This window comes from Pagrus major, chromosome 23 (genome assembly GCF_040436345.1).
Source record: "Pagrus major chromosome 23, Pma_NU_1.0".
Classification (NCBI taxonomy): Eukaryota; Metazoa; Chordata; class Actinopteri; order Spariformes; family Sparidae; genus Pagrus; species Pagrus major.
The window spans coordinates 3892870-3919871 of record NC_133237.1 but is presented as its reverse complement, the minus strand read 5'-3'; the positions used below and the strand labels follow the sequence as shown (position 1 = coordinate 3919871).

Sequence of the window (27002 nt, the reverse complement as noted above, 5' to 3'; positions counted from 1 at the left end):
ATGGTAATTTTGGTTGTAGTTATTAAGTTAATTATTAATCTAAGTTACAAAGTGACAGTTTAGTACCTTTTTATGAGACTGAATTATTAAATTGGCTATCACTTCCCTTCTTCAAGGGTGGTGACCCCGAGGTACTCTAATGTAAATTGGATCTTATTATTTATCATAATTAATAATTATCCCTGATAATCTTTCATTATTATTGATAGCCATATTTAACCCAAATTCCCTATTAATGTTGTATAAAAGTGCAACACTGGCTAGCCACGGGAAGGTCAGTACAGTCACAATTGGTGTGTGTTTAATTATGCAAGTGACTTAACTGATTTCACTCTCTACCAAACTTTTACATGACTTTGATGCTTTTCTGGCTTCATGGCTCATCGTGGCTCTATGTTTCATTAAGTTGGTTGGTCAGTCCACCACTTTGTTTCAGACTGAAATACCTCAACAACTTTTTGATAGATTGTCATAATATTTTGCAGACACTGATGCCCCCAATATCTTGCGTGATCCTCTGATTTATCATCTAGTGCCACCATCAGGACAACATTTGAATTGGTCCAATACCTTGGTCTTTGACTAAATACATACAAAACTATTGAGTGCTAATCCTTGCTAAAAAGCTAACATAAGATCATGCCTGACTACGGCTCCAAAAAAGTTTGACTTTCTCTTTAGTGGCACCATGGGATTGATATAGTTATTTTTTTTGAGCTACATGTTTTTGCTGTTGGATGGATTGCATGGCAACTTCGGTGATCCCCTGGCTTTTCGTGTGGCATCTGGTCAAATTTTATTGGCAAATACCTCCAGAACTATCATTCCCATCAGCCTCAGCTACTTTGTGTTTAGTACAATGCGTTCTGAGTCCCAACTTGTTAAATACGGCAGCTTGGTCAGTGGCCTTAAACTTCAAGCTCTAACGCTCTATCTGCTCTTGTAGCGTCAGCTTTGCATGTGAAGGGCTCCAAGGTCAAGTAAGCAGTAACACATCAACGTCTGGTTACACTTTCAAAATAAAGTTTACTGATCAAACATATCTATTTCATGATGTATCATTACTTTTGGCCTATAAACACTGTGAAATGGTCGCAGTTTGGTTAGGTTAGGCACAAAAAGAGAGGTACCTACAGCGTCAAACTTAGAAACGTTGGGCTACTGACCAGGCTTCTGAACTTCACATATTTTTCACTGCTTTTTCATCTAGTATCATCATCAGGTCAAAATTTTAATTTGTCCTATGTGGTTTTTGACTAAATACTTGCATGTAAAATATTAAATGCGAGCCAATTTGCATGCTAAACAAAGATCATCATACATCTTAATCCAGCCCCAAGGAGCTATTAGATAGACCGGCACAAACTATTATTTAGACATTCATAATGGACCCTGCTGACTTCTAACTTCAACTATACTGCCACCATGAGGTTGATATTGTTGTTTTAAGTGAAAAGACCTGAAAGTTGATGGACTGCCATGACATTTGGTGCAGACAACCACAATTACAACTTCAGTGATCCTCTGGCTTTTCTTGTAGCAACAACATCTGGTCAAATTTGAATTTGTCCAATACTAGTTGGTTTTTCCAAATATTTGCAAAACTATCATTCGAATCAGCCTCAGCTGTACTTTCTGTTTATTAGCATATCAACAAGATAACTCACCAAGATTAAGATGGAGAAGATGGTTAACATTAAAGCTGTTAAAAAACACCATGACTTTTTTATCTGTCGGGTAAGATAATCAGATAAGATAAGATAATCCTTTATTAGTCCCACAACAGGAACATTTGCATTATAAAGGGAATGGCAAAAATAGAGGCATCAATTTAAAAACAGTAATCATAAATAAATATCAAATATGAAAAATAAAGGTAAAAAAGGCAGTAAGAACAATATAAACAGTATAAATAGGAAACAAAAACTCCAAAGATATTTACATAATTGCACATTGACAAACATATTTACATCATTTCACATTTAGATCCTGAAATAGCCTATTGGCATATTGAGCTTGCAGTAAGCAGTCAGTTTTGGTGTGTGTATGTGGTCTACTGGGAGCAGTGCTGGTAGTCCAGTCCAACAGCAGCAGGAAGGAAGGACCTGCGATATCCCTTCTTCACACACTTAGGGTGAAGCAGCCTGTCACTGAAGGAGCTCTCCAGTGCGCTCAGAGTGTCCTGCATAGGGTGGAGTCTATTCTCCCCCCTTTTCTCACACCAACTGCACTGAGTCGAGGGGGCATCCCAGGACAGAGCTGGCCTTCTTGATCAGTTTGTCAAGTCTCTTCCTGTCCATAGTTGTGATGCTGCTGCCTCAGCAGACCACTTCATAGAAAATACTGATGCCACAACAGAGTCAAAAAAGGTCCTCAGGAGTGCCCCCTGCACTCCAAAGAACTTGAGTCTCTTCACCATGTAGAGTCTGCTTTGGCCTTTCTTGTAAAGTGAAAGTGTTCTGGCATTTGCATATTTCCTGGGGTAGGGCTGCTAATGAAGACAGACCAATGGATTTGCTGTTCTCAGTTATCCTCCACCTTCAGTTTCAACTTTCATTTAACTCCTAGCCAGTGTGGATAATGCTACAGGGACAGCAAATGACCTGCTTAAAGTGTTGGTGCAGTTAACATCTCAATATCAGGATGAAAATTTTAATAGGAATGAGGTATCATGTATCTGCATAATATAACTAATATGAAGGATATGTCTGAACACACACAGAGAAGGTAGATGTGTTACACTTACATATGTAACACAACACCATTCCATTATTACCGTATAGAGAAAAATGCAATCAGATATAAGTTGTCATTATTTTGCTGGATTCTGATACAGCTTTGACAGAAGATACAATTACATAAAGGAGATTACTTGCTTCCTATGATGGATAACCTATGTTGTGTTTGTATGGAGCAAAACTAGCGGCTGCTTGGAAGCTAAGAAATCAGTCTCGAATGTTCTTCAACAAGTGCAGATGCAGAAAATGCAGTTTGTATTGAAATGGATAAAATGCAAATCCTTTACAGAAATGTAATCTTGTTGTCTTTGGCACTACATTCCCGCTTGTGTGTAGGAATATGGACGTTTAATGGTTGAGGGAATGTAGTGCCAAAGGAAAAGGCTGTTTAACAGCAAAGTAAAGCGCCAAAATTATTAAAAACTAAATAGCATAGTAGTGCTGCCACAAAGACACTTTGGCCTAAAGGATTGACCAGACGTTTCAACTCCTGATTATATAGATACATAATGCCACTTTTTAAATTCGAATTTTACATTAGGACTGGGCGGTATGGCCTAAAATTTATATCACGGTATAATTTGAAGCACATCATATATTCGTTTTTCTTCAAATTTCAATATAAATACTTCTAAAGGGGTAATGCACTGGTACTCGAACTGCATGGCTGGTATTACTGTACTCTTAACTGTATTACTAGGACATATTTCACATAGAGCAGAGGTATTTTAGGAACATTTATTGTGCAAAACTGCAATAATAAATTTAACAATAGTGCAAAACCTTCAATTAAACTTACATTTTTGGAATAACACTTAATAAATCAAGCTGCACAAAGTGAAAAACAGACTGCAAGTACAGCAGGACAGGAACTGTTTTCCCAACCAACATGAGCTACACGGTGCAACACTCAATACAAATTTTTTTTTTTTTTTTTTCAGTTGCAGACACAGTCGCAGGAATAGGCCTGCGTAGTCCAAACTTCTCCTTGATACATCTTTACTTGGTTGGCCTTCTTGCTTATACTCAACATATAATAGTGCATGTGCGAAATACAACAGTGCAAAAACAAATACTGTTACTGTTTTACTTTGCCAGCCTCATTGCAAGTTACTAGCCAGGAAAACAAGTCTGTTAACTGCCTCTGCCTTCAAAGCAGCAGAATATTTCTCATTTAAATGCTGGAGGATGGCCCTCTTCATGTCCTTTGTCAGGCCTTTGTCATCTTCAGCTGGAGTCAGAACAGTGTTATTGAGAAGATGGAGCACAGGTTTGAGGTATGACACTGACGTAATCTTCCCCGGACAGTGCGTCTGTAAACTCAGTCAGGGGGCTGAGGGTCTTGCTCACTGATTCCAAAACATCCATCTCCTGCCATGTTGGCGCCAGGTGCCGGGTTTTTTAAGGACCTGAGATATGGCCTTCTCTTGTTCGATCACCCTCTCGATCATTTTCTGTCGAGATCCCCATCTTGTTGGCGTTTCAGTGAATAGGCGGAGTGTAGATAAGCGCAGTTCAGTCTGGGCATTGGACATTTCTCTCTTTTTTTCTATGTGAAGGAGAAGGCACTCATAATTTTCTAACATATGCCAACTGCATGTTCTGACAGGTTCTGACACCTCTTTCTGTTGACAAAAACAATATTTGTGTCATTATTATTAGTCTTTATTAAATAAGGACCATGCACAAAAAACATTGACCTCAAAATGAAAGATGATTTATGCCAGCTTTAGATATTAGCTTATTTCCATCTGCAGTAGCTGGGCAGGTACACACACAATCACCAGACACTAAAAACATTAATTTACATGCAACATTACATTACTTGCATTCTCTATCACACTAACACTTACACAGACAATTTTACAAACACATATATAGATACCAGCATATTCAATAATACAAATCTGAATAACAGTCAAATGAATGTCAACATGACTTGTTGCTCAGGATCCTTCTTCTGCACCATGGGAAAAATAATTAAAGTGTGCAAGTTTGAAGCGTGGCTAGAAGCTATTCCAAAGTCTATTGAATGTTTGGACCTTTGAATTATAAACATTATAGACTGTTCAAGACTCCATGATTCCAGCGCTTCCCTTAATCCTGGGGCTATCCATTCTCCAGTGTGGTCCTCAGGGAAATATCAAGTCTGTAAACTTTGCTGCAAAAGTGGATATGAGGCAGATGTAAGGCTCCATGGTACGACTTGACCATAAGTCAGTGGTAGTTGCATAGTGTTTAATTTCACTCAGTTCTTTCTCTTTCTCCACTCCATTCAATTTGGCTAGTGTTCGCAGGCCAGTACCATGTATCTTGGATCCAGTGCTTTGATCATGTCTTGAAAGCCCTTTCTGGTTAAATAAACAATCTTAGTCTTTCACAAAAGGTCTGTGCGGATTCTTAATGAAAAGAATCCGTCCTCTGTAGGGATTCTTTTCATTACGCTGTTATAAAAACCTGAAGCTATAAGTGGCACAAGCAAGCGCTTGTACTGAACTAGAAAACTGCTGTAATATCTCTCTTTACAGCCACCAGACCCAAAAAACAGTAATTTTGGCTCAGAACACAGGACTGTTAATGTTTGTGTTGTGTGACTTGGTGCAGATCCAACTTAACCCTTCAGAACCCCAAAAATACTTGTTAACAAAAAGGTAGGTTAAAAAGTTAAATTGGCAGTTGCATGGTAACAGTTAAACAGTTGAGTTAAATCCCAGTTTGCTGCTCTGTTATTACAGTTAGATTAGACTGAAAAGATAATGATATCTGTTTTAATATCATTTCGAATGTGAAGTCTATTTTTTGATTACAGAAACTTGTGGCTCAGGCGTCATTGACTGCAATAATCAGGGTAGCCATTACTTCTTCAAACCTTCCTGTGACGTAATCAATATAAAATTCAATCCTCCCAAACATAAGTGCTCAGACGTGCCACACCACTCTGCCTCTGCCTTCACTACGTTTTTCAGCCATGTCATGCAATTATTTTCAGTCATACGCCTTTCTACTTAAATGCAACACACATAATTCTGAATGGTATACTCAATGATGGAATGTAACTAAAACATTTTGTTACATATACATATACCACACCATGCTCAGTTACTGCAGTGAACGTGACTCCAGGTAAAATCCATACCGTCAAAACTACATTGTTTTGTAACATATATGTATGTCTATCTAGAAAAATAGACAGACTTATATATGGTGGTTTCAGTAGTTAAAGGGCTCCATAGGTACTTGAAATAATACAAGCATTCGTACTTATTTTTAGGAATGCCACCAAATGATGTAGCAGTACTTTCTAGTAACAGTGACAGTAAAAACTGAGAAACACTGCTTTTGAACCAAAAGCAGACTCACAGGCTCACAGCAGGACCATTTAAAACAGGGTTTAATTAGTCAGCAGGCATTAAAACATTACACAGACAGGATGAACAGGTAAAGGGGTAAGGCAGGCAGGAAAAAGCCAAAACACTAATATTGTTCAAAATCACAAGTGAAGGCAGGCAGATTCATTCAAAAGGGTCACGTTGCTATGACTAGGTGACAATGCACAGTGTCAAAATCCATACCTTATGGCAAATTCCTACGGGTGTAACATATATACCGTTCATACCGTCCACCCCTATTTTACACAGGCCTATTAAAAAATATCGGACCATTATTTTTAGGAAATCATGACCAAGTTTCGGACCTCGGTGACGTCATGGCTGGCTACGACCATGTATTATACTTTATACAGTTTCTTATTTTTCCCAACAACCATCCATTCATATGTTGTAATCTAGCTTTCTCTGTGTGCTACACACACAGAAAAGTTGTACAAACATGTCAGATATTAGCTCTTAACCGTTGTGTGATCCCTTAGCAAACACAGGAGCGTGCTGGCCTACTGTGTATATGTGCGTGTGTGTGTGTTTGTATGTGTGTGTACTTAGTGGGGAAGCCAATACACCATAGTTCCTTCCACAAATACTTTTACCTGTGTAATGCTGTACTAAAAAGGGCAATTACTGACTCGTGTGTGTGTGTGTCTGTCTGTCTACCCAAGAGGCTGCGTTTATGCTTCCAGCTTAATGTATGAAATAAGACAAATGAAAAACAGATTTGATATCAGTGGCGGCAAAGATGGGGAATTGAATGACACTGCACAGGATGAAACTGAAGTGAACTGGAAAATTATATTGAGATGAAAACAGAAGCACATACAAACATAACGAGGGTGTCGACAAAAAGCCTATTTTATGGACAGTGTTATATTGAGCCTGATATAACTGCTGATCAAACTAAACTGACCTTTTCCATAATCTGATAATGACTTGAATGTTTGTTGGCCACTAATCAATCCTAATTAAGGTGTCTATAATCAGCATTTTTACAATAACAATGGATCGAATGACCACAGCTCTTTGGGGGGGTTTTAGCATCTTTCAGCTCATTGCATTGTTTTGAGCCACAGCGGCAGGTGTTTTCACTAGAAAGCTCAAAAACTGACATACTACCTTCCTTCACTAAATGACAAAGTTCTGATAAAGTTAGTAGTTACTAGTTGTTTTGGAATTTCGTCTTGCTTGATGATTCAGGAGAGATGAAGAAAACTGATGACTTACGTTGAAGTGGTTTATACAAACTTGCAAGGAGGAACAAAATAACAGCATCACTGTATGCACAGACTAGTGCATTGTCAGGTTAGCCCCTCCAGCAGCAGCACAGAAGGAGCTGATACTGAACCGTCTCACTATTTTGATGTCAGGAATATGATTTAATTTATTGACATTTTAGATCTGTTTGTAATGAGATATTATTGAGTTGTTTAGAAACATTTGGAAATGCACTTAGAATTACCCCTGCACTGTGTAGTCTATAATTTAGCCTAATCTATAAAAAAGAAAAAAATAAGAAAAAGATAACAGGCCCACAGATGTCTGCTGCTTCATCCCTCTCACTGCATGTAAATGATTCTAACATATTACAGAGAGGCATAAAAGGTTGGGCAACATTAGAAGAAAAAAGAAAAGGACAGATGCTTTTTTGAGAAATGTTTATTTGCCTTTTTATTGTATTTTCAATGTTTATGCTACAGTAGGCCAAATGTTTATTTTTTATGTTTTATATAGTAGGCCAAGTTCCAGGTCCAAGTTTCATCTTTACTTTAAATGAAATAAAATGAATATAGTAAGACTAAGGTTCTGCTACTGATACTTTCACTCAGCTGGACATTGTATGCACTAGCAGAAAATACTGCATGTCTCTAAAATCCATTTTGCACTCAGTCTAAACACATTCAATCCACAACGTGGAACAGTGAAACTTCTTTGGCTGTTTGGCTGTATGTTAGGTGACATAGTGACTCTTATTGGGACAGTAATTTAGCGTTGTTCTCTCAGAGGAACAAACAACAAGGATTTACTTGCCACTGTGAGTACACTTCTGCTTATGGTGATTCTATTGAAATGACTTGATTTTAGGCCAGTGTTGGTGGGAAGGTGACCTTAAGTGTAGGTGTGTTTTCTCACAGCAGAGGATGAGGCAGAGTGCAGTCTTTAGTGGGTCTGGATGCAAATTAAATTCGACAGCTTTTTCTTTATCTTGCTTTCTCATTCACCTGCTGCAGGTCAGCCCCAAGGCTGTCGTACACACAAACACACACACACACACACACACACACACACTAGCCGAGACACTTGTCAACATGCTGACGTTTAAACTCACTACAACTCTGTAACCCTTATAACATTATTAGATGCTCAGTATAGGACCACTTCCATCTTTGAAGTCAGCCTTCATGGTTATCTCAACTGCACACCTGTAATGTTACACGACTGCGTCTTGCACAGTTCTATTTCGCTAACAAAAATCTTGCCACAGACAGACTTCTGTGGACGGCTGGTAATTAGCACTTATCACAAAATTCAGCTGAGGCTGAAGTCATCAGTCCAGGTACTTGGTCATAAGGCAAAGTATTTGGAAAATTTACATTTTGGCTGGACAGACAGGCTGCCGCCGGGGTGCCCTGCCACTGCTCCGCTCACTGGCGGACTCAACTGTATGGGGGTTAAAGTTAGAAGGATTCTTAGGTCCCCAAAAATTAGGTAAAAAAAAACAATGTTAAATTATTAACCCATCATAATCAAAATATAGTAATAAAACTCACTTTGTCTTTTCTTGTTTTTTTGGCAAATAGTAAACATCCATATTGACCACCTCCCCTGTATCTGCATGGAACGTGGTTCTGCCTGTGTGGTACTTGCTAGCAGATAGGAGTTGCACAGTGAGCCCTGAGAGGAGCACCACGGTCATGCTCCCAAGAAGGAAATCTGTTTTTTTTTAAAAAAGGAAAGAAAAAAGGGAAAGTCAGGAGAGAGTAAAGAAAGGGCGACAGTATGTCAACCAGTTTTTCTCGAAGAAAGGTGGCTGTAGTCTGTGATTGGTTTAAATTAACCTGTTAGCTTGATGCCCACATAAAATAAGCTACATTTCATGGTTACACGTCACTCCTTTCTAACCTACATTTAATCAGTGCAGGTAGGTGTTCAGCAAGCTAATTATACTAAATCAGGTGTCCCTGCCGCTCCTACCAGACTCAACAACAGATTCATCAGCAGCCCTGTCTCCCCATACCCTTCCCCAACCTAATTGTTCTTATTCATACTAAGTTACCTGACCCTTTAATTTGACGTACTGATACCTATTGTTTTATTTTTTGTTTGTTTGTTTGTTTCATGTATACTACCTTGTGTTCACACAGTTATGATCATATTTTAAACCTCATTTTCCATTAAATAATTTTACAGTACACATTATATTGTGCCTTAAGTACAGTTCTTATAGTGTATTAGTCTTGCATCAAATAGTGAATTCCACTGTATGCAGACTGTTGCATGTATGTCTGCACAGTGTTATATTTGCACAGCTCACTGGCAGTAAACATCATACTGTAAGTATTGGACTACAAGACACAATACAGTTTCAAAGATAGAGATACGTAAACCTTTTTTTCCGCATGGCCTGTGGTGATGGGGCCCAATGTGATATTTTTTCATGGGGCCCAAAATCCTTGGTGGTGTCCCTGGCCCTGCCACCCAGCCTGTCTCTACCTAATGATCCCAGAGACACTGCAGCCAGTCGTGGTGGTATGTTTACTGCATCAGCTCCATCACTGGCTGTTTGTTTTAAACAACCACAAGTAAAACACAAGCACAGGCCATTAGCACTAGACAGCCACTGAAAATATAGTTAGGAAATAGCACGCTAGATAGACAATTCTTGTAGTCTGACTAAATGGTAAATACATTGTGAGCTCACTCCCTCTCTCTGGTTGGACAGCATACTACCAGGTTACCCAGGGGGGTGTAGACACAGGAGGACAGCCAAGAACAGGTACTCGGCTGTGGGCATGGGTCCCATTGTTCTCCCTCCTTCTTGTGCAGTGGACTACCAAGGCTATGAAAATCTCTGTCAGGGTAACTGACACGTTGGCTGTCTGGGTTGTGCCTGTGTTTTTCTAAAAACTAAAGCTTATAAACTGCCGAAAACAGACATTACCAGAGATACTGTGTGAGTTAACAGTTTGAGTAGAGAATGCAACCAACAAAGCCAACCAATCAAAGGAGGAGTAGGGCAGGTCTTGTTTGCTTGGTTGGTTGTGAGTAAGCTACCCCATACTAGATTTCCCGCAGAAGAAGACTGTGCTCGTACCATGTCCTGAATGTGAACATATGTATTAATAAGAAAAAAACATAGATGAAAAAGGGCATGTTAGTGCGTCTGCATCAGTGTGGGTACGTATCTGTGTGTTTGTGTCTGATTGTATCAGCAGCAGCCTTGTAAAGGTTAGAGTCACTGAAAGCGGGGAGGAAGAGTGGCAGGAAACATTTAACCAGCGCTGATAAAACACACAGTGCTTCTGCTGTCACTGCACGTCATTCAGCGGCGCCTCAATCACACTGACAAAAAACAAATACACATAACACTAACAGGTTCTGTAAATTCAGGTATCTTGACACATATTAGTCAGCATGCGTATACACTCACACAAACAAGCACAATAACGTACACACAAGACACACACAAATGCTTTTAAAGCCCATCTCCTGTCTTGATTTTCAGGAGCCTTTCAGTGTTTATTTAAGTCTGTGATATTTCTATCTGTATCTCCGCTCTGTCAGGACAGTGTGACAGCCAGACAACGATAACCAGTCGTATCAGCACCAAAAACAACACATCGCTCTAATGGACTCTGCTGTGTGTGTGTGTGTGTCCGGTGTGTGTGTGTGTGCTCTCACTTCGCCTCTTATCGTATATTTTTGCATGCTTGCGTTAGCTCCTTCTCTGCACAGCTCTGTTCCTACTGCAGTGATGGGTGCAAGTCAGAATCCCAATAGTGTGTCATGAAACATGCCTCAGCCCTTTTATTAAATATAACAACAGATAATTTAATGGCTGAGATTAATGTGCTTAAATTTCATAGTCACATTATTACACTTTTGTTTTCCTTTTCCACTACCATGCAGTTAATGAAATTCTATCTCGCTGGTAACTAAGTTATCTTTTCCCATTGATGAATCGTGTGTTATCACAGTCTCTTATCGCCTCCTTTAATATCAGCATCGCATTAATAAGCAACACATGCTCTTAATGAGTACTAAAAAATACCACGTATGCTAAAGAAAGGAAAGGAAGAAGAAAACTTTCTTCGTATAGTGTTTTGACATGCAAGTCAGAAGTGAGCTTGGGAAGTAAATTCAGATTACACAATAAACAGGAACAGGTTGTTTCTATCTTACTCAAATGAGTACTATAGACCTGTTAGGTAGGAAGTAACGAAGTACAAATACTTAGTAACTGCAATTTAGTAGATTTTTCTGATATCTGTACTTGAGAATTTATTTTTTGGACAACTTTTTACTTTTACTCCCTACATTCTAACACAAATATCTTCTTTCTACTTCTTACATTTTCAAAACAGGCTCTTAACTTTGGTTTTAATGCATTTTAGGGGAATTATCAAGACCGGTCTATGAGTGCATATCACGCACGGCATACACGGCAAGATGAAACAATGTAAAAGACGGAAACAGAGAGAAACAAACAGCTTGGGCAAATCTGACTGATTCTACCTTAAGTTTGATAGTCTTGGAATTATATTAATATGACATGAAGTTTAGTTAGATTCGCACAGAGATGTCCTTCAGAGGGATACTTTTTGCTTTCATACTTTGAGTGCATTTCAGAGTCTGTACTTTTATTTGAGTGAAGAAAATGAATCAGTACTTTTTAGTGAGTTGTTAGTTGACCTTTAAGACTTTAAGGGACCTTTTTTTTACCTTAAAGGATATGACTGGCGTAGGTTATACTTTTCTTTTTGTGAACAAATCATATGAAAAGACCAAAACTAACGATGTCCGCCTCTCAATAAATTCTGACTTATGACTTCCGTCCCCTGTGCGTGGCCCACTTGTTCTCAATAAAGACATTAACTGGACCAAAAATACATAGTTTCATTTTTTAAAAAGGCGTAGTCATTTAAATTGTTTTACAGGAGTAAATAGTGCATTTTGTAGGGACTGTATTAATCTGTGGAATTCACATTATTAATAATTATTTCAATAATTCAGAGTATTCATGACACTAGGATGTTGAATGTGGGGTTGGCTCAAACCACAGTGCCCAGTTTCACTTAATTGAAGAACATGTCACTTTATACTTAAAGTTTGTAACAGCAGGACATGATGATATTGGTTTGTTCTGTTTACCTAAATTAACTCATACTGAGCAACTTATTGTTAACCAGGCTTTTCACCAGTGTTTAAAATGTAGGTGTAGATGAACAGTTAAATACAAACACTTGGAGTTCTTTTGAGCAGACCCACGCCTTTAGTCCTTTCTCCAAGTGAAGAAACCAAATGTCTTTTCAAGTTAAGGTAAGATGTAACAAAAATTCCACATGTGTACTGGCCTGGCATCAGCTGTATATAGGCATTGTACCGGACTGTCATGGTGAAGAGTTGAAACTCAAGCCGAAGCTTTTTATTTGTGTCAATCTACATTCTAGCTCTACTGATCTACTGTCATGACTGACAATAGACTCACTATTGTGACTGAGATACTGACAATGTGGATACAAAAGGAAAAAATGGGTATGTTCTGCAGGGTGATTGGGCTTACTGTTGGAGACCGGGTGAGGAGCTCCAATATTCAGAAGGACAGTGGGGTAGGACCACTGCACCTTTTTCATTGAAAACCAGTTCAGGTAGTTTGGGTAAGCAAGGGTATAGGATCAGGTTGCCTCCTAGAGACCTTCTTTTTATCTGGACAATTTCAATTTGAAGGACTCAATTTGAAGGAATATGCTGGAGGGATTATATGTGTTCATCTGTTTTGAGAACACCTTGAGATCCACCAAGGAAGATTTTGAGGATATGGTTAGCTAGAAGGTTTGCCAAACTTCCATGGTAGTCTGCTACCCAATGACTGGGATCAGGATAAGTGGCAGCTTTTGGCACTGTAGGTTGTTATATTGGGTCCAATCCCAATACACCCCTTGCCCTACAATTTAGCCCTAAGGCAGCGTGTCTCAATTCTTGTTTTTGGATAGGGGTAGGGCAAAATGTCCACATAAACGGCAGCAATGACAACTGATAACGTATGAGGGTCTTGAAGGGTTGTCCCATCTCAAAGGGGAAGATTTCAACCACTGCCCCTAGTAACTCAGTTCTGAGGGGCAAGGGGGCACTCGAAAACAATATTGATACAGACAGAAAGAGATTAAATAAACGGTGGGGTGGGGTGGGGTGGGGATGTATTTAGGAAAACAAACTAGTATAAAAAAAGGTAGATACTAAATGATAAAGGGGTAAAGAAGTGAGAAGGAGGGAGCCCCATGGCTTACCTGTTTGGTAGCCTTTCTTTCGATCAAAATTCTCATTTCAACCATTGATCTTCCCACATCCTGAACACACCTGTTGGCCTTTTTGAGGACGGAGGTGAAACATTTTTTTAAAAGACAAACAATGGAAAAAGAAAAAACAACAAAGAAAGACAACAAAAGACACACAACTCAACACACCCAAGGAAGTAAAATAAAAATGTGGAGAGAGAAAGCAAGGAGATGGTGTCAAGTGATATTACAACATGAGACTTCGAACTCCAGCCCTGAAATGGCCTAAATTTGTTTTAAATGTCAGAAATTTGTCAGCAATAACTCTGTCTTCAACTAGATAGAAACAGACACAGACTTTCCTTTGTGTGTTAATTACCATTAATCCTGCAACTGGAACTGATTTGCAAGTTAGTAATGAAATGGACTAGGTTGAATTTAATGGACATTTTGGTTGTTTCCCTTTACTTTCAGTGTTTAATTCCATTCCTTTAGGTTAGGAGCCCAGGACCTTTACTAGTGGAGCCAGGCTCAAAATATACAATATACTCTATTTACTTGCCATACCCTCCCTGCTGTGGGTAGTGGTGCGTTCTTTGTGATGAGGTTGATCAATCACAACAAAGTCACTTAAGAAATGTTATGATTGATGGGCTGAAGTTCAAGCTTTTTTAAGGAGAAAGACATCCAGAGAATATAGATGGCAATGAATAATGTCATTTAGTGAAACAAATGTTTTGGTCTTGGTTGAGCAACTTATATATACATAAACATAATACACCACAATTCCCAGCAAGATTTTTTGAATATTTCAAATTGTGCACATTACATTTATTGCACATTACTGCCACCAACAGTTGAACAATGCAATAGTGTGAAACCTTTGGCAGGAATGTGTATTGTTATTATTGTCTGCATCAAATTGTGCTCACTCAGAGAAACCAGCCACCTAATTTTCTTGCATCATCATCAAATGTCAAAAAACGCTAAAATCGTGCCATGTTCCAGAAAGGATCTGTCCCTTTATCCAGATCCACACAAGTTAAGACCACAAGTTGATAGAGTCTCTTCTATCTATCTTCTGTTTATTCAAGTGATCAATCAGGTCTTGGCAGTTTGTTATAGGGCAGCGCACACGGTGATGTGAGTTAGAGTGATGACCTGCTTGTCTTATTGTGTCAACTGGAAAGAGAGGAACAAAATTAAGCCTGCAGGACGAATCGCTCACGACTGTACACACTAATGTTGTTGCTCCAGGCAGTGTCGCAGCATTAAAACGCAACAGCCCAGAGCGAGGCAATGTTTTTAAGTTATTGAGCCATGCCTCTCTCTGTGTGTGCTCACATAATATTTTCTTATTTAATATAATTTTATTATGCGTAGAAGTATCTCATCACAATCATCCCTGTAAAATGAATACCTTTTATGTTTGGTTAAACCCAGCCTCTCTTAGTTACTCTTATTACACCTGTCAAGCTTTCCATCGCACATCTGCAATTTAAAATGATGACGGTGGCACATTTTGTTACTCCCAATAATTTGTAGTTTTTAAAAAAAATAGGTCCTCAATTTCACACAGAAGAAGACATAAGTGTGCTCCTACTTCTAGCTGACGACTGCAGATCTGTTCAGCTAAAATTTTGCGCAGAAGGAAGAAGTTTGCCTGCGGGACTTTCTGCCAGACAGCCTTTCTGATACATGATGTACATGGTTAACATTGTGAAACATTAGTTTCTTTAGGTTTACACACTTTCTTTAGGTTTCCTCCCTATATGGGATGTTGGAAAGTTTCATTTCAGCTATTGTCAATACACAAAGCCTCATGTTTTGCCATTTATTACAAAGGTACAAGAAACCAGCCATAAATACAAATGCTGTAGTGCAAAAACAAAATATTAGTGGAATAGTGGATACTAAAAAAAACAGTCCTTTTTAGAGGAAGGATTTTGACTTGGTGTTTGGTGCATAATATGGGCCTGATAAAAAACCTTGTTTTCCTAAATTTCTGTATCCGGTTTATGCCAAATTAATCCACGGCCGGGATCGTGCATCAAAGGGGCAGATGCAAACAGATATAAACAGGTTTTGGTTAACTAAGGGTTTCTCAATCTATGCTCAAAATTATTGTCAAAAATGTCTTGTATGTGCTGCACATAATATTGGCAGAGGTCAACAAATGCCTTTAAGTGCACACCTACCACCTGATATGACGTTTGACCATTTACAGATGGACTTCATTGAGTTTACATTGGGTGAAGGTAAAAAGTACTGTCTTGTAGTAGTGGATATGTTTAGTAAATGGGTGAAAGCTTTTCCAGTATCCAAGGTGAATGCAAATGCTGTCGCCAAGGTTTTGGTAAGTAATATAATTCCATGATAAACATTGGCAGTTATAATGGACGACACTGCGTGAACGCTGCTTTGGAGGCAGTAGGTGAGTATTTAGAAATTGAATTGATATGAGGACACATTGTTCATATGACCTTGCTAGCACCGGAGCTGTGGAAAGGGAAAATGGAACATAGAAGAATTAATTGGCAAAGTGCTGTACAGAAACAGGTCTTCAATGGACTAAACCACTTCCTCTGATTCTGATGTATATGAGAGGAAGGATTAGGAGTAAATGTGGACTTAGCCCTTTATTGTTCGGTCTGCCTTTAACTATAGGGATAGGAGAAGGATTCCAGATCCACAAGACGATCACGTTTCTTCAATAACCCACCAGAGAGAACCATTAAATGTTGGCACATGCTTTGTGAAGAAAGCTTTGGTCCACAACCATTTTTGAATTTAAGAAATGGGACGCCGGTGGAAGTTCCAACTGAGATACAAATACTGAATAACCTGTGAATGCAACAACGGTACGGGGCAGATAATTGGACAATCAGAATGTCAGACACATGTGACAGGACAACAAGTTGGCTTCCTTGTGCTAGTATTTTCACTTGATGTGAGCAATACATGCTCAAAAGGGTGGAGTGTAGTGGGAATATACTGCACATGTGACATTCTTTAAGTGACTGACATTCCTTACATCACCTGTCAGGCCTTAAATGCTATTTGGGACATAAACCTGGTCCAAAAATGGACAGGAGTAAGGAGTTACTCATGAACAAAGTTGTTTTTGTGTTTTTTTTGTTACCTACTACCTTGTCTTATTCGTGGCTTGGAGCCACAAAAGGTAATTCTGTCAAGAGGTGTGATGTATGAACTACAGAAGACTACTCTCTCCTGTGTTCGGTCCTCTGTTCACAAGAAATTGCCACGACAGTGTACAGCTAGATACACATAATAATACACCATCAACCACATTATTCAACCCTTGGAAAGTTTGGTATACAAAGAGGAGACGTTACGTCTGATGAGGATGAAGAGGGAGGAGGCGTTATCGGCCTTTGCTGGCGTGGTTTCCTGCATCTCTCTCTCGCTCTCTCTCCGTTTCATGCACCCTTTGGAGGGTTGTGCAGGCAGTCTTTCGTTTCTTGATTCCTGACTTTGTGGACTCAGAAAGGTGGAGCAGGTGCACCATGCATGCTGTTGTTGCCAGCATGCAGCTGAGGCTGGTTTCCCAGTCACATGAAAGGAAAGAAGGTTTGATAATTTTTCTTACATATTTGACAGCTCGCCCTTGCTGCTTACACTACTTTAGCCAAAAGAACACTCAGCCTGGAGCACATATGAGCACAAATCAGATTATTGAGATGAGTTTTGTATGTTTAGAGTGAACTGGCTGCCAGTGTAAATAGCATCCTCCTCTGAGGAATCTGTCTCCAGGAGAAACGAGGTTTACCACCTCACTGGCCTGGAGAATCCATCATCATTATACCCTCATGACTGTCGCCGTGGAGGATGTGCAGTCATTTCCCGCAAAGTGCGTATGTGTGCACGCTGAAGTGTCCCAAATCATCAGTGATGCCAAGGGATTGTCATCTGCAAGTCTTACACTCTTCACTCCACACCTGTACACACATTCACACACTCACACACGCACACACGCACGCATGCACACACACACACACACACACACACACACACACACACACACACACACAGAGTATCATTTACCATGTGTTAGCAAATTTGCAAAGTAACAATCACATTATCCAATCAGATTTAGAATTGCAAACGAAAAAATGTCTTACAAAAATAAAATGCGACAAAAGAAGGCATGTGTGAGTTTTCATTTATTCAATTCATAATTTTCCTGTCACAAGCTTAATATGAAATAAGAATAACAAATAGGCTTCTTCATGGATCCAAGGGGAGAAACTGGGTCATGTTACAACTGCTTCAACCAAGAATAGAAAGGTAACATCAAAGAGAAATTATAAAAAATATAAATACAGAAGAGAAATATGATTAAATAGAATTAAAAGAATAAAATAGAATACAATGAAAACGTGTTTTATTTATAACAAAACATAGAGAGAATAAGAAATAGAAATATGTAAGAACAGGTGAGTGTCCCATAGTTTGCCAGTGTATTTATACCCTCTCCCTTAATTAGAAGACCCTCTACAGTCGTGAGTGTGACTCCGTCCAGAGTGTGTAGTGATAGGTTCAGAATTGGGCCTACGACTGGTTAATAGCTTAATGTATCTGCCAAGGTGTCAAGAGATGAAATGCCTTTGAGGTCATATCAATTAATGAGTTGAAGGCACCTCTGACATGATCAATAACAAAAATCCATATGAAAAAGCTACCTAACAACAACACATCCTCATACAGAGACAACTGAATAGGTCGATTGCCTGTGACTCCCAGAGCGAAATATATCACTGTTCACAAAACAACATGACCATTGCAGCGTACCAGTGCCAGGTGTACTTCACCTTCATTGTGAAGGTTAACAGCCCTGATAGTAACATTGACCAAGATGTGTTACCATTACAATCAAGGAGTCCAAGAATATGCTTCACCACAAAGCTGACCCATGTCACTTCCTACCAACATGCGAGTTAGCTGATGTGAGGCTACGCGTTGAACACCACAACCTTCACAGCCTTCTAATCAGACAGCCCCACCAGTAGCTACAACTATAGCCATTATCACAGCAACAGCAATGTCCATATCTTTAGCATGGCCAGATCCAATCACAATTACAATCACAGCGGCCGGTCATCATATTTATTCATCCACCAGTTATGATTACATTAGCTGCATGAACTAGACTTGTAGAGTTACCTTTATAGACAATGATACATCACAACATTATGACTAGTGCTAGTCATTTTTTAAGGCATTTTATTCTCAAGTCAAACAGACCAGATAATGTTAACTATTGTAATAAAATGACCACATCACTTTGCTGAGTTTTACATATAGCCAAAGTACAATACATTTATAATAAGGCTGACAAGACTGCTAAAGTGTCACAGAAGTTTTACCTGAGACATACTACTGCTATGAATCCAGCTAAGTTTTGTTGTCAGCAGCTACAGAAACACCAATGGCTGCACCCATTCGGCCTGTGGTTGCAGTCGGTGGCTCTGGCTACAGGTGATGCTCGGTCTACCTTAAGTGCTATCTAGAAGTGCAGATCTCTTTGGTTTTCATTATCTTCACCCAGGAGGGCTTGTTTTACCTGTGTCGGTCTGTAGGTTGATTGGTTTGTCAGCAGAATACAAAAACTACCAAACAGATTTCTACAAAACCCCATTAATTTTTGGCGTTGATACAAATAAATGGATGGATCTCGTTGAAAAAAATCAGTCCTCCATCCTAGATCTGGTGAGCTTAAATTATGGTTAAGCAGTTATGGGTGGTTTAAATTTTAAGAGTGATACAGGGCTATTATGCTTGACTGAATTGGCAGCGGTATGCACTCTAGTGAGTGTCACTGTAGTTAAGCATGTTTTTAGACTTATGCCTCTGAGATCTCAGATGCTGCATTAAGTTCTTTTGTAGTACTCACAATAACAAAAATGTTTTTCAAAAATGAATAAAAAGACATCATGACATTTCAAAATCAATGTTGCTGTTAAAGTGGATAATTCACTTTTCTCTAGTACACTGTTTTGCTGTCGATTTAGAAAAGAAATAAGTATTTTTTTGTTTGCTGAACATTACAAACTAAATTCCATTTACCTTCACTGGGATGCTTGCAGATAAAATTGAAAATATTTGGATGTGTAGATAGCACTGGAGATGAGTAAGAACATCTGTTTTTTGTTTTTAAGCCTTTAAAAAGAGTCTATATAGGTTCCTTTCTCTTTTCTTATTTTCTCCTAATGCTTTCATTTCTTCTCTGTCTTGGCACCCTCAGGGCATGACTCATAAAACATTAAACTGCTGCTTTTGTTTGTCACCTGCACCAGCGCGCCAACAAATAACTTCTCCCCTGGAAACCAAACGTCACTGGAACCTTTTAAAGCTACTAATTTTGTCACCTGAGGGGAGTTAAAGGTAATGCTGGCATTAAGAACTTGAGACTTTTTCTTCCTCCTGCTCTCTCTCCATGTGTCCATTCTCTGTGTAAGTTGGTTACTGGCACCACCATGTGTTTACAGAGGTCCATAACAATGTAGTTCATTTTCTTAAAACCAAACACTATAGTTTATACAAATCTTAAATAATTATAGAATAAATATTATCTTCATTTTGACATGGTAAACTGTATTCATTATAAACAGTCCTTTAGTGTAAGCTTGCTTGTGTGCGTGTGTGTGTGTGTGTGTGTGTGTGTGTGTGTGTGTGTCAAACAGTATGTGAGGAGTGTGTTGTCTGTGCATTAGTCTGTGTGGCCCTCCTCTGCCTTGTCCTTCGTAATGGGAAATTCCAGCGATGTCCTGAACCGAATGGGCACCTGTCGTTCCATAGTGACTGGCTGCTTGGCCCTGGGGGCGTGGATGCGCAGCTGTCCATCATCCATCAAGGAACAGGAGAGTCCGGACAGATCAAGGTGAGCTGGCAGGTCGATCTTCTGTGCAAATCCCATCTTAGACGAGGCAGAGGAACAGACAGAGGCACAGGAGGAGGAGGAGGAGCAGGACTGGCTTTCCTCTGCACCGGCCTGCTTCATGGCTACCACTGCCAGGCTCCTGCCCTCCAGCTTGACTGTGATGTCATTGGGGGCGTAGCCGCGAGCATCTAGGGTAACCAGGAGGTCGCCATTGTTTTCTGTGGCTGGCTGAGCGTCCTTGCGCAGCTCTATGCTGGGAGTCTCTCTCTGCTGCTCTTTACCATCACTAAGCCTGTAAGAGAATCAGGAACTGGATCAAAATCAGCCCCAGGACTCCACCAGTATTTTTTTTTTTTCAAATTAACAAACCTCTTGGCTCCATACCAGTTCTGGTTTCCCATTTTGAATGATGAATACAAAACTACTGCTACCTGGTGGTATGGAGAGATATTGTCTTTCATGCAAGCTAGTTGGCCACTAGCTGTAGTGTTTGCAGCGTGTGTGAAATCAAAATTTGCTCACGGCAAACTTGAGAATGAGGTCTGATCTGGTCTAACAATGAATTAGTAGTCTTCTAGATGTTTGGGCAGATTCCGGTGTTTACTTTCCATCCAACTACCATCCAATGAGCCGAGGTGACATTTTCACAAGAATTTAAGTTAGCATTTTGGTTCACTTATAGAAACTGAACAATAAGGAAAATGTATCTTGGTTTGAAAACACCCTAAGACTGCATTCAGACCAAATCCTGTTCCGTTGCAGCAAAAATGTGTTATTTGTATTCACTCATTTTGGCACTGCACCAATTTAAAACACACATCTACTGAATGCCGATGGATGCCGATGATCACTGTAGGACCAGCATGCCTAACCTACTCTGGCACAGGCATGACAACAGATCAGAATGGGTCAGTAGTATGGCATAGTGCTACAATGGGAACACAACAGACATTTCTTTATGTAGCACACAAGGTATGTCATTAAGTTGTATTAACCCTTGTGTCCTTGTTGTTTACCATTATTTTTAATCCATTGATGGGGACAAACAATCACTAGTAGGACCAGCATTCTAGTAGCTTCCTAGTACCACCTAGCAACATACCAGCTTCTTCTTTCGGCAAACTGATCAGCGGGGGATTCACAACATGTCACACAGGGCCCATGGAGTGACACCCCAACACCGCTTCGCCACCCTGCGGCATTTAGCCACATGAATTTGGTCTGAATGTAGCCTAACACAGCCAATCAGGTGTATCAACTACTGAGATACAAAGTAACTGTACATACCTCGCCAAAGTAGAGGAAATGAGGGGAAACTGCCGAAGATGGGGCCCATCATGGAGCTCCGTCAGAAGACTGTCAACCAGCTTGGCTCTCTGGTTAAAGAAGTCTTGCTGCAGAGAGGAGAGGGCCTTGTGACGCAGCGGCCAAAGCAGATTCTCCTGGCTGAAGAAAGGGTCATTGCTGTACAGGCTGGTCAAGGATTCCATCATGTCAGTGTCGGAAGACAGTTCTCGACGAAAACTTTGCTTTGCTTACAAGGCAACCTGTGTGTGTATGGCAGCCTCTTTGTTTTTTGATTGCTGGACCCCAGTAAAGATTGAGAGTTTCTAGAGTTTCTTCTTCGCGTCGGTGTTCTACCAGGTTGTTTGGGACATGACTCCAGACCTCTCTCCTTTATATACCCCAGATGTCCGGCTCCGTCCCTCCCACTGTGATATTTACACCCCATGAGCTCACAGTTAGCATGAGCGAGCGAGGTCAGGAATGCCCTGTAACTTATCCAAAGGCTAAAGACAGCTCATGGTCATATCCTGTTTGGGTTTGTGTGCATGTGGCCTTGTCCACACTGCAGTCTTATATCTGACTCTTACTTAATATATGACATAGACTGTTTACAAAAACAGGCATATATTGTCTAAAATAATAGATCGCGTAAAGTTGTAAAGTGTGGTGTGTTTGAGCTAGCCCTGCGTGGCCATGATGAAAGTGTACGCTCAGATCCGGGTGTTTTCAGAGGACTGATGGATTTTGTAGCATCACTAGATACATCTGTAGAGTGTGACTGTGTTTAAATGAACATCTAGTGTGTGCCAAAATTCAAACTTAGTTAGCCTTTCCTAATTTTTTTTTTTTTGACCTTTCCTTGCATTGATATGTTTCTATAAGACAAAGACTAACCTGGGGAAGATATATGTGAAAATAAATTGAGGTTTGAAGGCATTAAACTTTTGGTACACTTATTTGATTTCTGAATTTTATTTATAAATGGAGCAGCCTGTTCTCACTCCCAACATATCAAATATAGCAGCTGGGTCAGTGGCCATATGCTTCTATGTTTGCAGCTGTAATCACCCCTTTGGCATTACTTCTTGAAGCACCCCTCTGGTACAGTAGCATAAAGGGTGAGAATCGTGTATAAGAAGCATTTAAAATGTGGATGGGACAATCTAAAGACGTTCTGGGGGTTCGCCCACAGAACATTATGTAACAGAGGAAATTTAATTTCCTTTATTCTGGTTCCTTATAACAGGTGAATTGACACTTTTGTCTAGCATGAGAAAAATGATGGATACATTTTCATCCAGAGACATATTTGAATATATTAAAAAGCTAAAAGCATAGAAATGTATTTGATGACTAATTTATAATAGCTTTGTGGTACAGGCCCCTGTTATAAACTGTTTTTTTGGCCAAAATATAACAGCTAACATTTCAAATAGCAAACAACTCAAAATCCAACACACAGAATTAAAAATTTGAATTAAATATCTAAATTATTATGACACAATCATCACGGACAATGACCTCAGGAGAGTGATGCTGTAAATTTCATCATCTCATGCTTCGTGTTTTTTTCATGTTTTCATGTTTTCAACTATTTCCAGTCTTTATGCTAAGCTAAGATAATCAACTGCTGGTGACAGCTTCATATTTGCCATACAGACAAGAGAGTGGTATAAAACTTATCATTTAACTCGAAAAGAGGGGGAATAGGCATGTTTCCCCCAAAATAGCATATCCTTTTGAATAGACTTGAATTTGTCAAAGTTGCCAGGACAAGGTTGTCAAACTGAGACAAAATAACTTACATTCACTTTGACTACTTGATAAGAGGCTAACATTCATTTTAAAATTGATAGTGCAACCAAATGTGTTTAAATTAATTGGCAAAAGTGTAGTTATTAGAACAGAAGGGTGATCTTTGTAATTGTAATATTGTGTATTCACACATATATTTTTTTTCTGTGAACGAATACAAACACACAACCATGACTCAGACTTCAGCAGCTGGCCAGCACTGAGCATGTAGAGTTGTCTCGGGTTCAAGGCTTCATGGCTGTTTCCTCGAGCGATGAGCTCAGAGCACAAACATTTCCCAGAATCTGTCTGCACGTGTGTGTAAAGCCAGTGCACTAACATTACAAGGAGCTTGTGTCATATCTGTTTGTGGCTGTCAAGGTGTCGCTGTAAAACTGCTTAAAAGTCCAGTTGCTCCATCGTGGCATATCTCACTTCTGCTTTTTTACTGTGTGCTGTGACAAAAACGTTCATACATTTTTTTGTGTGATTTTAACAAAAGCATTCCTTTATTCTAAAAGTGTGAAAGAGATGTTGATTCAACTGTCGTCACTTTTGGCTTGAGGCTTTTGTTAAATTAGATTATTATGTGTTTATGTTGAGTTGGATACATACATTTGGTCTGAAGTTGGACAAAGAAAAGACAGATAGTAAGCTCTGAGTCATCAGGAGGGCTACTGCAAAAATAAAGTGTGTCAGTTAACCGGGGCATCCCAGAGACAGAAATACACCCAGGAGAGATTCAAGATGGTTGCCAGTTGCTCTGCTGTAAATTACTGGTTTATCATTATACAACCCAGCCAAGTCTGGTCATTATTCATGGTTGTATGAGATATCCAGCTCAACACCCCACATCATTACCCCTTGGTTATGTTGTGTGCATATGCGAAAATACTTCAAATAAATTCTGTAAGAAATGTATTTGAGTAAAATATGTACATGAAACATATTTTTGCCTTTGAAACAACATTTCAGAATAAATGTACAATTTATACATATACATATAAAAAATGGTTAAAAAAACAAAAAAACAAACAAGATTTTCCTGAACAAAAATTCATTTAAAAACATATAACATACAAATATTATACATATATGATGCACTATATTTTAACACCTGAACCAGGATTCTTTATAGAGAGACAAAGTCACACCCCTTCCAGTGGACCACCACGGGATCCTTTTTCAGCAAAAAATATGTATGGTAGTGAATGGCGAGAGACAAATCATTTTTTGAACCCCTCTGAATTGGTAGTATCACTAACATTTTGTGATGGGCACATGTGCAGTCGTGAAATTTTCTTTTGCGCCCTTGTGCCCTGCATAGGGCTTCCCTCTGGTCTGCGACTGCAGTATAAAAACCCTGCGTGACCTGAGTTCTCCTTCCTTTTTTTTCCTTCGGCGTATTCTAGCAGTTATAACTAAAAAGAGTGAAGATGAAATTTCAATGCACCACTGGAGGGCCCCCTGCCCACCAGCAGCGCTCTCTTCTGCGACCTCCTGAACATCATTAATAATGCGGCTGAGAGAAAAGGTGTCCCTATGCCAGCGGAGCCACCCGCACCTGCTCCCAGCGCCATGTGTGATGACCATTACTGCCTGGAGCAGGAGACCAGGTGACCTCCTGTGAGGCCACATTTTCCCCTGCTTCGGTCCTTTCTCTCCGAAGCAGCAGCTGAGCCTGGGAAACTAAAAGCTCCAGTAGCCTGTTATGACCCGTTCACCAGAGTTGAGGGGGCTACTGAACCTCCTGAAGTCCTGACCCTCTTCACGGCTGCAGCGGTGGCATAGGCTTGCATCATGGCCTTGATGACGATGCTGCAGCGCAACATATGGCTCCACATGTCCCAGCTTCCAGAGTAGTTATGGACAGAGTTGCTGGACAGTCCCATCAGCTCCGATGGGTTCTTTGGGCCACTCCTCCCTGAGGTGGTGAATCACATACAACAAGCCACCGAGGAAGCAGACAGAGTGAGGAAATATCCCATTCTCAACACACACAGGGCTCCTGGCGCGGCCGCAGAGATCCTGGCCCAGACTGATCACTTAAGAGAGCTGTCAAATGTGCTATAAGCTGTCATGTGCTCAGACTCTCATTTGTCTTATTTGTGCAAGCCTTTTCAGGACTGCCACAGTGTATGATAACCATCCCTGCTGCTCTTCCAACATAAGTGCACTATGTGGGAGCGTGTATGTGCGCTTGCTGTGTGACATCAAAGTTGTACTGTTTCATCCACGGACATCAGAGTTGCTTATGTTTGTTCCACTGTGACATCACAGTTAGTTATGTTTGTTCCACTGTGACATCACAGTTGGTTATGTTTGTACCACTGTGACATCAAAGTTGTACTGTTTGATCCACTGTGACAACACAGTTGGTTATGTTTGTTCCATTGTGACATCACAGTTGGTTATGTTTGTTCCACTGTGACATCACAATTGGTTATGTTTGTTCCACTGTAATGTCACAGTTAAACTCTTTGTTCCACTGTGACATCACAGTTGGTTATGTTTGTTCCACAGTGCACTGTTTCTTCCACTGTGATATCGGAGTTAAACTCTTTGTTCAACTGTGACATCACAGTTAAACTCTTTGTTCCACTGTGACATCACAGTTGATTTTGTTTGTTCCACTGTGACATCAAAGTTGGTTATGTTTGTTCCACTCTGACATGACAGTTAAACTCTTTGTTCCATTGTGACATCACAGTTGGTTATGTTTGTTCCACTGTGACATCACAGTTGGTTATGTTTGTTCCACTGTGATATCACAGTTAAACTCTTTGTTCCACTGTAAAATCACAGCTGGTTATGTTTATTCCACTGTGACATCACAGTTGGTTATGTTTGTTCCACTGTGATGTCACAGTTAAACTCTTTGTTCCACTGTGACATCACAGTTGGTTATGTTTGTTCCACAGTGCACTGTTTCTTCCACCGTGATATCGGAAGTTAAACTCTTTGTTCCACTGTGACATCACAGTTGATTTTGTTTGTTCCACTGTGACATCAAAGTTGGTTATGTTTGTTCCACTCTGACATGACAGTTAAACTCTTTGTTCCACTGTGACATCACAGTTGGTTATGTTTGTTCCACAGTGCACTGTTTCTTCCACTGTGACATCACAGTTAAACTCTTTGTTCCACTGTGACATCACAGTTGATTTTGTTTGTTCCACTGTGACATCAAAGATGGTTATGTTTGTTCAACTGTGACATCACAGTTAAACTCTTTGTTCCACTGTGACATCACAGTTGGTTATGTTTGTTCCACTGTGACATCACAGTTGGTTATGTTTGTTCCACTGTGACATCACAGTTGGTTATGTTTGTTCCACTGTGATATCACAGTTGGTTATGTTTGTTCCACAGTGCACTGTTTCTTCCACTGTGATATCACAGT

The 27002-nt window shown here is 39.8% G+C and overlaps 1 protein-coding gene across 1 annotated transcript; it reads right to left on the bottom strand.

Moving 5' to 3' along the window:
• Window positions 1-20347: 20347 nt before the first annotated feature.
• Window positions 20348-22008, bottom strand: hspb9 (heat shock protein, alpha-crystallin-related, 9). The gene is made up of 2 exons (XM_073494052.1): window positions 21806-22008; window positions 20348-20810 (listed from the first exon to the last, which is right to left on the bottom strand). The coding sequence occupies exons 1-2, from the start codon at window positions 22006-22008 to the stop codon at window positions 20348-20350; spliced, it is 666 nt and encodes a 221-aa protein (XP_073350153.1).
• Window positions 22009-27002: the final 4994 nt, after the last annotated feature.

Excerpts from the sequence above, each read along its gene's own strand:
- hspb9 (XM_073494052.1), bottom strand. The coding sequence starts at position 22,008 with ATGGAATCCTTGACCAGCCTGTACAGCAATGACCCTTTCTTCAGCCAG. Across the intron at positions 20,811-21,805 it reads ATTTCCTCTACTTTGGCGAG|GCTTAGTGATGGTAAAGAGC; the intron begins GTATGTACAGTT and ends ATTCTCTTACAG.